This window comes from Sphaerodactylus townsendi, linkage group LG01 (assembly GCF_021028975.2).
Source record: "Sphaerodactylus townsendi isolate TG3544 linkage group LG01, MPM_Stown_v2.3, whole genome shotgun sequence".
Classification (NCBI taxonomy): domain Eukaryota; kingdom Metazoa; phylum Chordata; class Lepidosauria; order Squamata; family Sphaerodactylidae; genus Sphaerodactylus; species Sphaerodactylus townsendi.
This window is the reverse complement of record NC_059425.1, coordinates 123,962,537-123,976,429: the sequence shown is the minus strand read 5'-3', so window position 1 is coordinate 123,976,429 and position 13,893 is coordinate 123,962,537. Positions and strand designations below refer to the sequence as shown.

General features: G+C 42.5%; 1 protein-coding gene across 3 annotated transcripts in view; it reads left to right on the top strand.

Annotated features, from left to right (window-relative positions):
- CRYBG1 (crystallin beta-gamma domain containing 1) overlaps positions 1-13,893 on the top strand; it is a 138,017-nt gene that overhangs the window by 73,794 nt on the left and 50,330 nt on the right. For 2 of the 3 annotated variants that reach the window (XM_048493504.1, XM_048493495.1), the window contains exon 3: positions 7,786-9,260. In XM_048493504.1, coding sequence (XP_048349461.1) covers positions 7,786-9,260 — 1,475 coding nt within the window. Of the gene's footprint in view, positions 1-6,467; positions 6,584-7,785; positions 9,261-13,893 lie in introns of those variants that run through there. The other variant, XM_048493514.1, reaches the window with a different exon arrangement.

The following is a 13,893-nucleotide window of genomic DNA, read 5'->3' as shown; positions in this document are numbered from 1 at the left end:
AAGGACCTGGCGGGAACTACATTCCCCAGGAGACCTTGGGAAATGTAGTTCCCACCAGAACAGGCAGGCCTGTTCTCCAGCCTGCTCAGTTTGCTAAAGTAAGGGGGGGGGGGGGCCAAAAAAGCCAGAGTGCGCATTTGGTGCACTCTGGCCCAGCTACGCCTCTGTGACAACCTGGTCATGCAGTTTTACATCAACAAGCAGGAGGCACAAGTTCAGTTTGCTTGTATTCCAAAGTATGCCACCTATGTCTCTGGGCAGTACAGCACAGGATAACACAGACAGCAGAGCAAATAGTGGGATAATCTGGGGGGGACATTAGCAGATTCCCTCATCCGGAATCTACAATTGACAGGAATGATCCTTAAACCAATCCTATCTAGACCTGGTGTTTGACAAATGGAGGAACCTATCAGTAGATCTGTTCACTTCCTCTCACAACTGGAAGTGCCAGATCAACTGCTCTCGAGCAGCCATAGGCAAGAAGTTCAAGAGGGACTCATTCCAGTGTCTGTGGAACAGAGCACCTCTGTATATATTCCCCCTTTCTCTTTACTTCCCAAGACCATACGCATCCGTGGTTTCCTGTCCTATACACATTGGTCAGGAGAATGATACACAGGTTCTCATAGGTCAAGGACCTGCTTTGCAGGGACCTGATAATTTACCACAGTATAGCTCCTCTTCACTTGGCAGTCTTTCTGATACTTCTGTGACTCTTTGGTCAACTATACTCAAGGAAGTCCTGCTGTCTTCTAGAAAACTGTCTACCCAAAGGTCTTATGAAGCAAAATGAAGGAGGTTTACTGAATGGGTGAATGAGTGGGGTTTGGACCCAGTTACATGTAAATTACCAATTGTCTTTGACTATTTCCTTTCATTAAAAGATTCTAATCTTTCAAACTTGTCTGTGAACTTGTCTGGCCGCCATTTCAACCTTTCATGCAGGGCTATATTTGTCCACTCTATTTTTGAAGCCCTTTTGTTGTATGTTCTTGAAGAGTCTGTGTAACATGTGCCCTCCAGTGAAAACTCCTATCCCCCAATGGAGTCTTTCCAGGTTGATGGGAAAACCGTTTGAGCCATTAGCGACATGTGACCTGGCTAAGTTGTCTTATAAAATGGCTTTACTGGTGGCCATCCCTTCCACAAGGAGGGTTAGGCACTATTAAATGACGACCCCCCCCCCCCATTTCTAAAGATTCATGTGGATAAAGTGATATTGTGCCCCAGGCTACACTGTCTTCCTAAGGTAGTATTTCCTTCACCTTTCCCAGGACATTGTCCTTCCCATATTCTACCTCAGATGCTGAGGGAGGGCATCACTCCTTGGACCTTAGAAGAACATTGCTTTTTTACTGAAACAGAACCAGACCATCTCAAATAGACAGTAATTTATTTGTATCTTTGGGGGGGTCTTATAAAGGAAGGGTGGTTTTCTTTCAAACTATTTCCCACTGGGTGTCCACGGCCATCCTAGAAACATATGCTTTGGCGGGTGTTGATTGCCCCATCAGACTTTGAGCTCTCTCCACCAGAATCCAGGCTTTGTCTGATGCCTTCCTTGTGAGGGCTGACATCGCAGACATTTGGAGGGCAGCAATGTGGTCATTATCCTCAACTTTCATACAGAGTTATGTAGTTGATGTGAACTCCAGGTAGGAATCAGTTGTCGGGAAAGAGATTTTGCAAAAGCTGTTTAAATGAGTGTATTAATAAATGTATTCACATATCTGGCTCTCCCTGGTCAGAGTGATCCCTATCTTGTAGCCTGCAGATTTAGCTTGCTGTTCCCCATGTAGGTCTGCATAGAAAGCCACAAAGAGGAAAGACAACATTGCACTTACCTGTAACTGTTGTTCATTAAGTGGTCTTCTGTGCAGCAGACACGTAGTGCCCAGGGGGCGGGGGGCGTCTTGTCCCAGATGTGTGCCGGTGTGGGGGCATGGCTAAGGTGTGGTGGGGGTTTGGCAGGGGCCAGTGGCGTATCTGCCTAGGGACAAGGGGTACCCCTTGTCCCCGGGCGCCACTCTTCTAGTCACGTGGGGGCGCAAAATCGACCCCCCTTGTGACCAGGAAGTCCTGCTGTCTCATTGTTTTCGCGTGCCTCGACCCCATCCGAGGCACGCAAAAATGACGAGGCAGCAGGACTTCCTGCTGCCTCCAAGCGCCCTCAACCCCACCCTGGACTCCCCCCTCCCTTCCCCCCCTGCCAGCTGGGCTCCCAGCCGGCAGCCTGCAGTCTCCCTCCGGGCAGGCCAGAAGAGACTGCAGTCCCGGCCTCGGATACTTTCTATTATAAGCACTGAGGCCGGGGGTGGGGTTTGGGGAGCAGGAAGTCCCACCCCTCCCCCCAGCTGGCAGGGGGAGTCTGTTGGGGGGGAAGGTGGGCACCCTAGACCTTGCCCATGTCCCTGGTGACATGGGCGGGGTCTAGGACAGTGGGGGTGGAGCCTGGGGCATCAGGGGGTGGAGCTAGGGTGGTGGGGGGCAGAGCCTGGGGGGCGTCCTGGAGACAATTTGTCTCCGGGCGCCATTTACCCCTGGTACGCTTCTGGCAGGGGCACAGGGTGCACACATGTCTCAGGCGTAGCCCCCCCTCGCTCCGGCCCTGCTGTGCATCCCTCCCTTCCTTCCCCACTGTGGACTGCTCCATAAACTCTCTGTCTGGTCTGAAGTGGTCTGGAGTATAGTCCATGGTGATGGTTGGAGAACTGAGGAGAGTTCTCCCTCCTTCTCCTGTACCTTGTGACTCTTTCAGTGGGAATTCTTCCCTCCTCCAAGTAGGGTGATGGGAAGCGATCACTTCAAACAGTTCTAATTTTTTCTAAAGAGAGGCTGACTAATCTCCTCCACAGCAGGCCTTTGCATGTGCAGTCCCATATGTGCCTGCACAAAAGACCACTCAATGAACAACAGTTATAGGTAAGTGCAAAGTTGTCCGTACTTCATATAACAGGACAAGCAGATCACCACAAACAAACATATACCCTCCCAGGTGTGCATCCCCATTCCAGCTCTAGAAACTCTGTTTCAAAAGTCAAACAACTTTTAGCTGTTTCTCTTCTTTCCCTCATCTCGTTTTACCTTCTCAGATAGTTATCTGAAAACGGTATGCAGCTATCAGCACCTATCTGGTTTTTAGCTTCCTTTCATGGGTATCAACTGACCATCCTAACGAAGAAATGCTTGGCATCCATTATAATATATTCTAGCCTTTAGCCCTTCTTCCTTCCTGCGACTTCTGCATAATTTTTCTTTACCTCCATGGGAAGGGGAGAGATGAGATCTCTCTTCTCTCTTCATTCTAATGAATAGAATGTGTATGTTTAAAGTGCTGTCAAATCATAGCTGGCTTAGGGCATCACAGTAGGGTTGTCAAGGCAAGAGACTAATAGAGGTGGTTTATCTTTGCCTTCCTCTGCATAGCAACCCTGGCATTCCTCGGTGGTTTCCCATGCCAGTACTAACTGGGCCCAACACTACTTAGCTTCTGATTTATGGTGAGATCAAGCTAGCCTGAACCATCCAGGTCAGGGCAGTGAATTGAACAGGTGAACAGAAATGTCCGTGGTCATTGGATTTGGGGGGGGGGGGGGCAGCACCAGTCACTATCCTGTGGAACAAGCAATCCAGTTTGTAAAAAAAGCATTGCATGGAATCGGATGAGCTTGTTTTGCAATGGCTGTTATGCATTCAACTAAAACTGTAACCAGTGAAACTTAAACCTATATGGCATGTATATGAAGAATAATATTTATTTATTTTATTTATTACTTTGATTTTTAATCTACTCTTCCTTTTTTATAATATTTTCTAAAATATAATGCAAGAACAGAAAGGAAAATATAGAAACAGAAAAAAAATACATCTACCCATAAACTATATATAACTCTTAACACATTGGATCTTAAAATTACAACCTTAACATCATTCAGAGAGAACATTACATATTTAAAATTTGTTACCTTTTAATCTTTAGTTCCAAAACAGCAATGTGTCTTGTAAGCAGTTACTTATATCTTAATCGATAACAAATTAATATTCTTAGTATTGTTATTATTCTTGCGTAATCGAGTCAGCCTCCCACTCTTCCTGACACAGCAGGCTCAGAACAGTTTCCAACACTGTTTCAATAAAGAACATGCACAATTCATTAGGAAGTCTTAAAATCCCAGACAAGGGTGAAGCAATTCAAAACTTAAAACATTTCCCCAAACCCCATACCACACTATCAAGCCAAAAAAGGAAGGAAGGGAAGGAAGACCAGCCAAGATGGATCAAACCCTTTTGCTGCCCTCAACTATAGGCCTGGCAGAGCAGCTCCATCTTACAGGCCCTGCAGAATTGAGATAGGTCCCACAGGACCCTGGTCATTAGACACAGAGCATTCCACCAGGTCAAAGAGAGCCAGACATGTTTCAGACCAGGGATCACTAATAGATCGTTGCTGGCAAAGCATAATGTTCTTTGGGGAACATATTGAGAGAGGCGGCCCTGCTGGTATAGTGGTCATAAACCTCTTAGGGCTTTAAATGTCAATACTAGAATCTTGAGCCTGATTCAGTACTTCATCTAGAGCTAATGCTGCTGATAGAGCACTTGTCAAATATGGGCTTTCCATAGTATCCTTGCAAGGATCTGTGCAGCTGCATTCTGTATCAGCTGGAGTTCCCAGTTCAGTCTCAAGGTAGTCCTCAGCAGAGCAAGTTACAGTAATCCAATCTGGAGGTGACCACTGCATCGATCACTGTGGCTGAGTCAGAGTGAGACAGGGAGGGCAACAGTTGCCTGACCTGGTGCAGGGGAAAATGCCAATCTAGACAAATTTGTGACTTGGGCCTCTACGGAAAGGGAGGCATCCAGGATCACAGCCAGGCTCTTGACTGATGGCTTAGATGTCAGTTGCACACAGTCAAAGAGTTGGGAGCTGACATCCCACTCCCAAATTTTCCCAGCCCAGCCACAGGACCTCCATCTTTGCTTGATTGAATTTCAGCCAGCTGTGCTTCATGCATTTTGCCGCAGACTCCAGACAGCTGGCTAAATTTTCTGGGCAGGCACTTAGTCCTCTCCCCTGACGCTACCCTATACCCCCAACCCTAGACAAAGGAGACCAGCCATTGCAAGGCTGTTTAAATAGTCAGTGATTATTCTGTGGTAACTGAACCTTCAGTGAACAAAACGTATGCACCGTAGGTGATTTTAGCTTTTCATATGATTTTTTTTAAAAAAACAAAGTAACTAATGGTAGTTTAAACTGAGTATAAATGTGAACCCTTCCTTTGATGTACATTTTGTGATGCATTGTGATCTGTTGGTTGTACAATTTGGGGAATTTGTAGTGCCATCCTTAGAACACATTCTTGGACATAATCCCATTGAATAGATTTGAGTAGGAAGGAACCTTAGTAGACCTGTTCAGGACCCTGCCAGTGTTTTCTACATTTCCCCCTTTCACTAAGCAAAGCTCAACAAGTCTGTGCTAAAGTATACTTATTATTAAATTGCATTGGTTGCTGTGGAAGAGTTTGGTCCTGATGTGGTAGTCAAGGAATGCTTGCTATCAAATAACTTTTAAAAAAAACCAGAACAGTCTCCTTCCTTAAAAGTATGGGGATCAGATAAAGATGGGGTTTTTTTTCCCAAAAAAAGCATCTCATTCATTCCAAACGTCTTCTGAAATGCAGTTAAACTCTTGTTTTATAATCAAGACAACTTCAGACGTTGTTGGCAGTAAATGGCTATTTTAAAACAAAACAACAAGAACTCTTGGCATTTCACAGTGTGCGTCAAAGGTTGTTGATTTTGCTTGGGGGGCTTTTAGTGTTCAACAGATGGGAGTAGAGTGCGCTGCAACAGCACTCGGGATCGTGCTGTACCAACGAATTTCGCCCCATCTCCTTGTCTGGACAGCGCCGTGTTTGTTGGCATCTCCCCGCTTCTTTTCTCCCCTTGAGGTCTGCTTGGCTTGGCCTTCGAGTCCTCTTTGCGACACAGCCTTTGCCGGGCTGTAAGGCAGCAGGATGCCGAAACCCTTTTTCAAAAGGCATTTTAAGACATGCGCCTTGAGAAGACCGTGACTTTCAAAAGAGACGGGTCCATGAGGCTTCCCCGCCTGCCCTCCTTGTACTCTGATGTCAGATGAGCTCCAAAGCCCTCGGGAGAGCTCTCCAGGTTCTGGCTGGACCCGATTTTCTGGGGCGTCTATTATGACACGAGGGCGCGAGAGGCGCTTCCCCGTCCTTCCCAGAGCCTCGGCCGCTTTGGCCTCCCAGGGTATAGTCTGGCCAGGGCGTTTCTTCTCTCCTTCAGTTCCTTTGGGCGGCAGCCGCTCTTGGGGGCCCCTTTCCCTCCCGTAGGCGACCGTGCCAGGTAGAGCGGCAGCTGTTGCTGCTGGAGGCGCAGGCGGGCACCGCTCTGCCTGACGGGCGTGGCAGGCTCAGGCGCGCAGACACTTGGCGCCTTCCCGGGAGCCGGCCTGGGCCATCTTCTCGCAAGCGTTGCCTGGCTGCCACCGACGGGAAAGGGCTGCCGTGCCAGCCAGTCTTTTGGGGAGGGGGGCTGGCCGCGCGGACAGCAGGTCAGTGGCTACAAGGGGCTTGCCCGTGCCTTGGGGTCTGCAGATGTGGCGGCGCCCGGCGGCAGAAGCTGCTGCTGGCCAATCCCCGCAGCCTGATCTGCCGACCTGCCCCAGAATCTTATCTGAGCAGGAAAAGGCTGGGTGGAACTTGGAGGGCGGAAGGAGGCTCTCCCGGGAGCGCTCACAGATGCCGCAGGACTGGCTGGGCGAAGGCCGTGCGGCTGGGGTTGAAGTCCGCCTTGACTCAGTCGCGGCAGCCCCCGAGCTCGTCGTCTGTTAGCCCCGGGGCCGGTTCCTTTCGGTGAGCGGGAAGAAGGGGTTTGGGCACGCGGGTCTCGCCTTGTCCGGGGCGCTGGATGGATGGTGCCGCGCGCGGTCGCAGCGTTTCGCTCGTACCGTTTTGTAATAACTCTTAATTCATCGTTAGCTGGTACCAAATATCGAAAGGATTTTCGTTTACTGAGACTGAGCGGAGGAATGGGGAGCGCGATTTATGTTTTGGCGAGGATCACAAGGATTGCTGCTTATGGCTTGTGATAAATATGTTGCAATCTAGAGTTCTTAGGGAAATGGAGTAGTTTCAGATGCTAGCCGTGTCGGTCTACAGTAGAACGGTAGCACCTTAGAAACCAATAACAGTTTTGGGGTTCCGGGCTATAGAGAGTCAGAGCTTCTCTCCTCAGACGCAGTTTGGCCTCAGTCACACTACGAACTGCTTCACTGATGCCAATATGCTGCTTATAAAGCTATGTGTGCAATTAATAATATGGCATTTGTACTAGGTTCAGCAAAAGTTCTATAGAAGTTTTCTAGTCCAGGTACCATTTTATTTACCCCTCAGCTGATGGAAGAAAGATGCATATTCCTGCTGCAGGAACCTGGATACATATTTTAAAAAGTGAGGTGTTGTGTGGTTGCAGGGCTGTATTTTTAACAGGTTTAAACAATTTAGAGATTCAATTAAAATGCAATAAAATTTGTATTAATAGGGTTTGATTTCATAATGACATAAATGTGATATGTACTATATCTAAGATAAAGATAGATACCTTTGCCAAAGAAAATTCCTCTTCAGTAAATGATTTGCTTCCAGTTTTCTATATGTTTAAACATGCAACTGTTTGATAATGCAAGTATGGGCATGAAGTAAATCCTTTTTATGAATGCTAACTTTATGTTTTCCTTTCTGATTCTTTTGTTAGTCCAAAACACAGTCTCCAGAATCTTCTAAAGAAGCAAAAAAGAAACCAGTTTTGGGGAAATTTGGAAATTTTTTCACTACAGGAAGAAAGAAAAATACCAAAAATATTACAGAGGCTTCTTTAAGGACAAGTGTTAAATCTGCAAGGTCAGGATCTCCTCAGCCAAATACAGCTCCATTGGCATCAATCGATGACTTCAAAGAAATCAGTAAAAGTGAGGAGTGCATTCTTGAGAAAATCTACAGTCGGAACCAGCCAGCTATACAGAATTCTGTCGAAGATACGGAAGAATACATCTATACTAAAGACCTGACACCTTTGTATAATGACATTGTTTCAGAGTGGAATTGTAAAGGAGCCTCATCTGACAGTGAATGGTCCCCTGACTGGCACAGCAGTAATGAGACAATAAAAAATACATTATTTGGTAGCAATCTTACACTCCAGACATCAGAATCAGAAAAATATCTCAACACTGATCCAACTAAAGCTACAACTCCAAATTTCTTTAGAAGTTTAACTAATATAAGTAATGAGGACCAAGATCATAGCATATTAAACCATAAGCAACTTCTGAGTCTGGATCAATTTGCAGAATTGAAAGGTACAGCCACCAAAGATCAGTCATCTGTTTTGGAAGCTAAGCCAAGTGAACGTGCCCACTCCTCTAGAGTGTTGACATTGGATATTTTTCTTCGGAGAACTGAACAGTCAATTTCGAATGAATTTTCAACTGCTTTATTAGAGGACAACTACAGTAGTGCAGATGAAATGGATAAAAAATCTGCAGTAAGAAGATCTGGGAAGAGGAGAAAATCCCAGTCCTCAGGTGATGCGCCAAATGGGGACAGAAATGCAGCTGAGACTTCTACAAAAGAAGAAAGTGTTTTTGATGGTATTTCTTCAGATTTAGTTGTGGATCAGATAAACAACTCTGAAAGAAAAGTTAAGACTCCTCAGCAGATTACAACTAATCATGATATGAAAACTGCTAGTAATTACAAGGGGTGTACTAAAGCAGAAATGGAGAAAAACAAACAGCAGACCCCAGCCGCATCCCCGTACAGGAGGAAATCTTTAAAAAAAAATCAATCTGATTCAGTTCCTCTTTCACCTACAGACTTGAAGGCTCAAGGGAAAGATTCATCTACCAAAAGACAGGTGCAGGGTGCAACAAATGGAAGCCTAATGTCAAAAAGCTCTTCCATTGAAAAGCTGTCTTCTGGTGAGAACACTGTAGAATCTTTCAGAGTTGCTTCTTTGGGTGTTCAAGGTAACAGCACTTCACCAGTTACTGAAGGGAGAATGGATTCTGCTAACAACTGTGATGGAAGTGTTCTACTACATGCTGACAAGAACAGAAATAGTGGAGTGAGAACGACAAATGGAAAGCAAACTGGCTCTGATTTGGACAGCACAAAGCTGAGAAATGCATGTTGGGATGCTTCTAGAACTGTCACAACAAAAATTAACCTGTAAGTAGTTTCACATTTTATGTGTGGTTGTAAATTACAGTGAGGGATTGATGAATTATTCAGCAAGTATGTATTATATTTGCTAAATGTATATTATATGAATTCTACTTGGTCAAAAGCAAAATTCCTTGACCATGTCACAGAAACTCTAGAACTTTCTGTTAGTGGAAATGCTTCTTGGGATTTATGTTGAGTTATGTAGCTGAATGCAGTTAGAATTTGTTTTTGCTTACTTTCATTATGAAACAATACATTGCAGAATGCAGAAATTTTTAATGGAACGTTTTCTATAATCCATCCTAAATAAAATTAGTTTAAGTTTTGCAGAATGCAGTGTAACGTACAGTTGGCTTTTGTACTGTTGAGAGTACTGGCCCATTAATCAAATGTGCAACTTTTCATGCAGTTCTTTTATTAGAGGTGTTTTAAAGGTTTAGGAATTAAATCAGATGCAGCTCTACTACTGACTAAAGTTAATGCTTTTTTTAAGATAAGGAAGACATTTTTCCTCTGTGTTAAATTAACCAGTAACACTGGTATCTCTTGCTTTTCTTTCTTTCTTTCTTTCTTTCTTTCTTTCTTTCTTTCTTTCTTTCTTTCTTTCTTTCTTTCTTTCTTTCTTTCTTTCTTTCTTTCTTTCTCTATCTCTCTCTTTTTAAGATGTGGTTTACTTGATAAAGTGGTATTATCTGGACCTGCTCTGCAGGAATCCAAGTCTCATTTCATAGATGTAAAACTTGGAATGGATGGTTGCTTGGACATTTTTCTACTAGGAATGGTGTTTATGAGAAATGGTATCATGGTTCTGGTATACTACAGTACAAAAGACTTCACATGAATAACTGTATTGCCATACAGAACAGCCTCCCGGTGTTTTGTTTTGTTTTTTGCATTAATTGCATCTCTGTGTTGCATTACTTGTTCCATTCTGCTTAAGTGCCACATGTAGCTGGAATTAGTAGTTTGTTAAGCGTGTTTACTAAGAAGTAAGTCCCATTTAATTCAATGGGAATGACTTCTGAGTGTATCTGTGCATGCTTGAGGGGCCCTAGAGAAAAGGATTACTTTGTAAAAATCTAAGAGGACTTTTATACTTTAGTCTGTCATTTGTATGTGTCCTGATTCAGATGTTACTTCAAACCAGCATAGTAAATTCTCTCCTCTCTTCATGTTGTGTTTGTAGTAAACAAAAAACAAAAACAGTTTGCCATTACATCTAAACTGGCAAACTACAGTTTGTACTTTGTTTGGAAACCAATCTTCCAAAGCAGGATTGAACCACTGTTTGAAAACCTAGTGTGCAGGAAGTAAAAACCATAGTTTGCTGGTTCGGACCTTATGGCAAACTCTGCTTTCCAACAAAATGGAAAATCTCTTCATTATTTGGCTGCAAGTGGTAGAAAAGAGAGCATGAGTTCAAGCATCCAAGGAGCCCACAGATTTGTTCACATAGGAACAAGCCAAAGTTTGCTGTTACACCTGAAGTAAGTCTTATTCTGCTACTTAAAAGTGGATGTTTTATTTCAGTCTATAACTGATTTTGAGAAGTATATTGTTCCTGTTGTTGAAGTTTGATTATTTAAAAGGGGTACTGAACAACTTTGCAAGTTTGCTATCTGATGAGCCACTATGTAGCCATTATATTGAACAAGTGAGTTTAAGCTGATTTATTTCATTTCTGGTTCTGCTTGTTCTTTGTTCAGAAATACCTGGAAAATGTGAACAATTTTTGTGAAATTGATTTTAAAAAGTAATTGACTAGTTAAATTAAAGCAAAGGTTCTTCTTTTATCCTCTTTTAAGGCAGTAATTTCTTCTCAGCTGTCAAATGTGATTTCCTTATGGAATTGGAGCATGGGACTCACCGCTTACTTACCTGCTCACCAATCTTGACCCTTGAGCCCTACGAAGAGTTTTGATACTCTTTTTACAAATTGCATTTCATTGCATGTGTTTTCTTAATCTGGCTGTGGGATTTTTTATTTACTCATTTACTCATTATTTACTCATTTTAAGCATGTTTACCTACAAGTCAATCCTATCAGGTTCGGTAATATTTACTTCCTAATGTATTTCTTAGGAATGCATCTGTAATTTAATAGATAAGTCGAAATGGTGAATATTCAGGAGTAGGTGCCATTAAAATTAATAAAGCCTACTTCCTGGTGAGCATTATTGGGGTTGGGATGAAAGGCTGAAGTAAATCACACTGAAGTCCACAGGACTTAGTTCCGGATAATATTTTTAGCCATTGGGCATTAATGTTTCATTATCATGATATTCACATTAATAAAGCACTAATTCTGTGACATGCATTGCTTTTCTAGCCATGACACATCTGTTTGCATAGTTTCCAGTGGAAACTATGCACTATAAATGTAGGCGTTGTAAGGTGTGTTGCATTATAGGGACCATAAATCATTCAAGAGCATTTTTTCCAGCTCCATTTCATTGAATAAGAAACTTGGCTTCAATCGTTATGAAGTCAATATTATTTTGAGAAGAAAATGTATTTAATAACATTTGAACTTGCTATGTTACTTTAAATTTCTGAAAGGAATGTAGAAACATAGATTGTGATTCACTAAATGCTAACATACTTCCCCCAAATCCAGCAGGATTATAATACAGATTATTAATTTGTAAGTTTTAATTGATTTTATTCACAAATATGTATACTGTCATGTTTATTCATGATGTTTTTTGTGAAGGGGAGGGAAAGTAGGTATTTTTCAGGGGTAATTCTTGTTTACTGACAGTTTGTAGATCATTTTCATATGTTGGCTTCGACTTTTAGCACACTGTTGATAAACAGAACAAAGTGAGGGGGAAGCGTTGTATTTTTAAAACACCAGTAAATCACTGCATCATTTGTTCTTTTTTATTACTTAATATATATATTTAAGATTAAAACAAATATACCTTTCACTAATCTGTGTATTTGAATGTTAAACCTCAGACTTTCAAAATTTGCCTTTATTCTCATATTTTATCTTCATACTTTCATTAATCTATGCCCACCTGGATTGATTGATGCTGATTAAGGTAACTAGGATTAGAGGGATGTGGAGTTCAAAGTTGTTTCAAAGCGGGATTTTTTGTATGTAAACAGGTTGGACAGGTTTTTGTACTATTTCAAAAATCTAAGCCTGTTTGACTAGAGGCATTAGGAGTAGGAAAAGGGGCATGTGTTTGTGTTTTGTTCAGGAACGTTGACCATGAACTAGCCAGTCTGTTATGAATTCCAAATATTCAATGCATGCCATAGAGCTTTCTCCTCAGAGAATAACCTTTTCTCACTCCATAGCTTAAGGGGCATTCAGAGATGATGGGCAAATTATCTACTCATGCCTTCCTCCTTCCCTTCATGTGACCAGATTGAATTTAGTGCATCAGTATATCTAATTTTCAACATAGCCGCCCCCGATAAGGAAAGAAGCAAGGCCATCAAAGTTTGCCACAAAGTGGAAGTCCCTTCAAGGGATCTTTTCCTGTGCACATACCTCCTCCTTTCCTCCTGCCACCTTCAGTTCTACTGCAGGCAGGAGACTTAACTGACTGCCCTAACTCCTGTGTTTCTAGAAAGGGCAAAGAACATTCTCTGAGCCTCTCCCACCAACACCAACACCACCGGCAACTCCCTTCTTACTCAGGGAATGCCTTGATGTATGACTGAATATAAGGCATGAAGAACAGAGGCAAAGCAAACAAGCAATGATTCAACAAATACTGTAAAAGTTAAGTACCTAGTAAGAGAACAGTTTTGAGCTCCCATTTGAAGTTTTCAGTGTCAATACTGTGAATTTTTTCACAGGCAAACTGAATCATTCTTGTTTTAGAAGACTGTTTCGTGAACTCACCAATACTTTGAACAGTTTTAAAATGAGCCAGGGAATTATAGAACACCAAGGAGGGTCGCAGGTGTAATGTAAGACCTATCCATTTGCAAAAGAACATTTATTTGGATGTCAAACTAGACACAACACAGTTTCCAACTTTTAAAAAATAAATCCCAGGTCACAGTGAAAACCTGCAGGAGGATACTTTTTCTCCCCTCCTGATGCAACTCCTATCCAAACTAGGCACAAAAACTTGTGAATTTTATTTTTTGAAAGTCCTGTCAAGAAGCAAAAAGTCCAGGATGAACCTGCTGCATTCTCCAGGTCAAAGTTCAGCGTGTTCTCTGACAGGTGTTGCTGCAATGTCCCCAGACAAGTTCTCAACGTGCTAACCAGCTAAACCAAATAATGTTTAGAATGTGAAGAATGTGAATTTCTATATGTGAAAAAGACCCCTCAGATATTATTATCTTTTTCATTTGATGTATTTAGTGGCATGAAAGAGATCCCTTTTGACTGAAGCATATGACCAATCAAGTTCTATTGAGAAGCTAATACATTTTATGCACTTGGAATAATAAATGAGATTTCTCTTTTCATGTTCTTTTATTTTTTAAAATCTGGATCTTGACTATATTTATTTTATTTCAGTAAAATTACTTTGCGTAAGTATGCTTATGATTACAGCCCTTATTCAGCATTAGAAAATTCATTGGTCTTTTTGTAATGGTGCTTATGACACTAATGGGAATGTTCCCTTATCAAACAATGTCATATTATAACATGGTATATTTT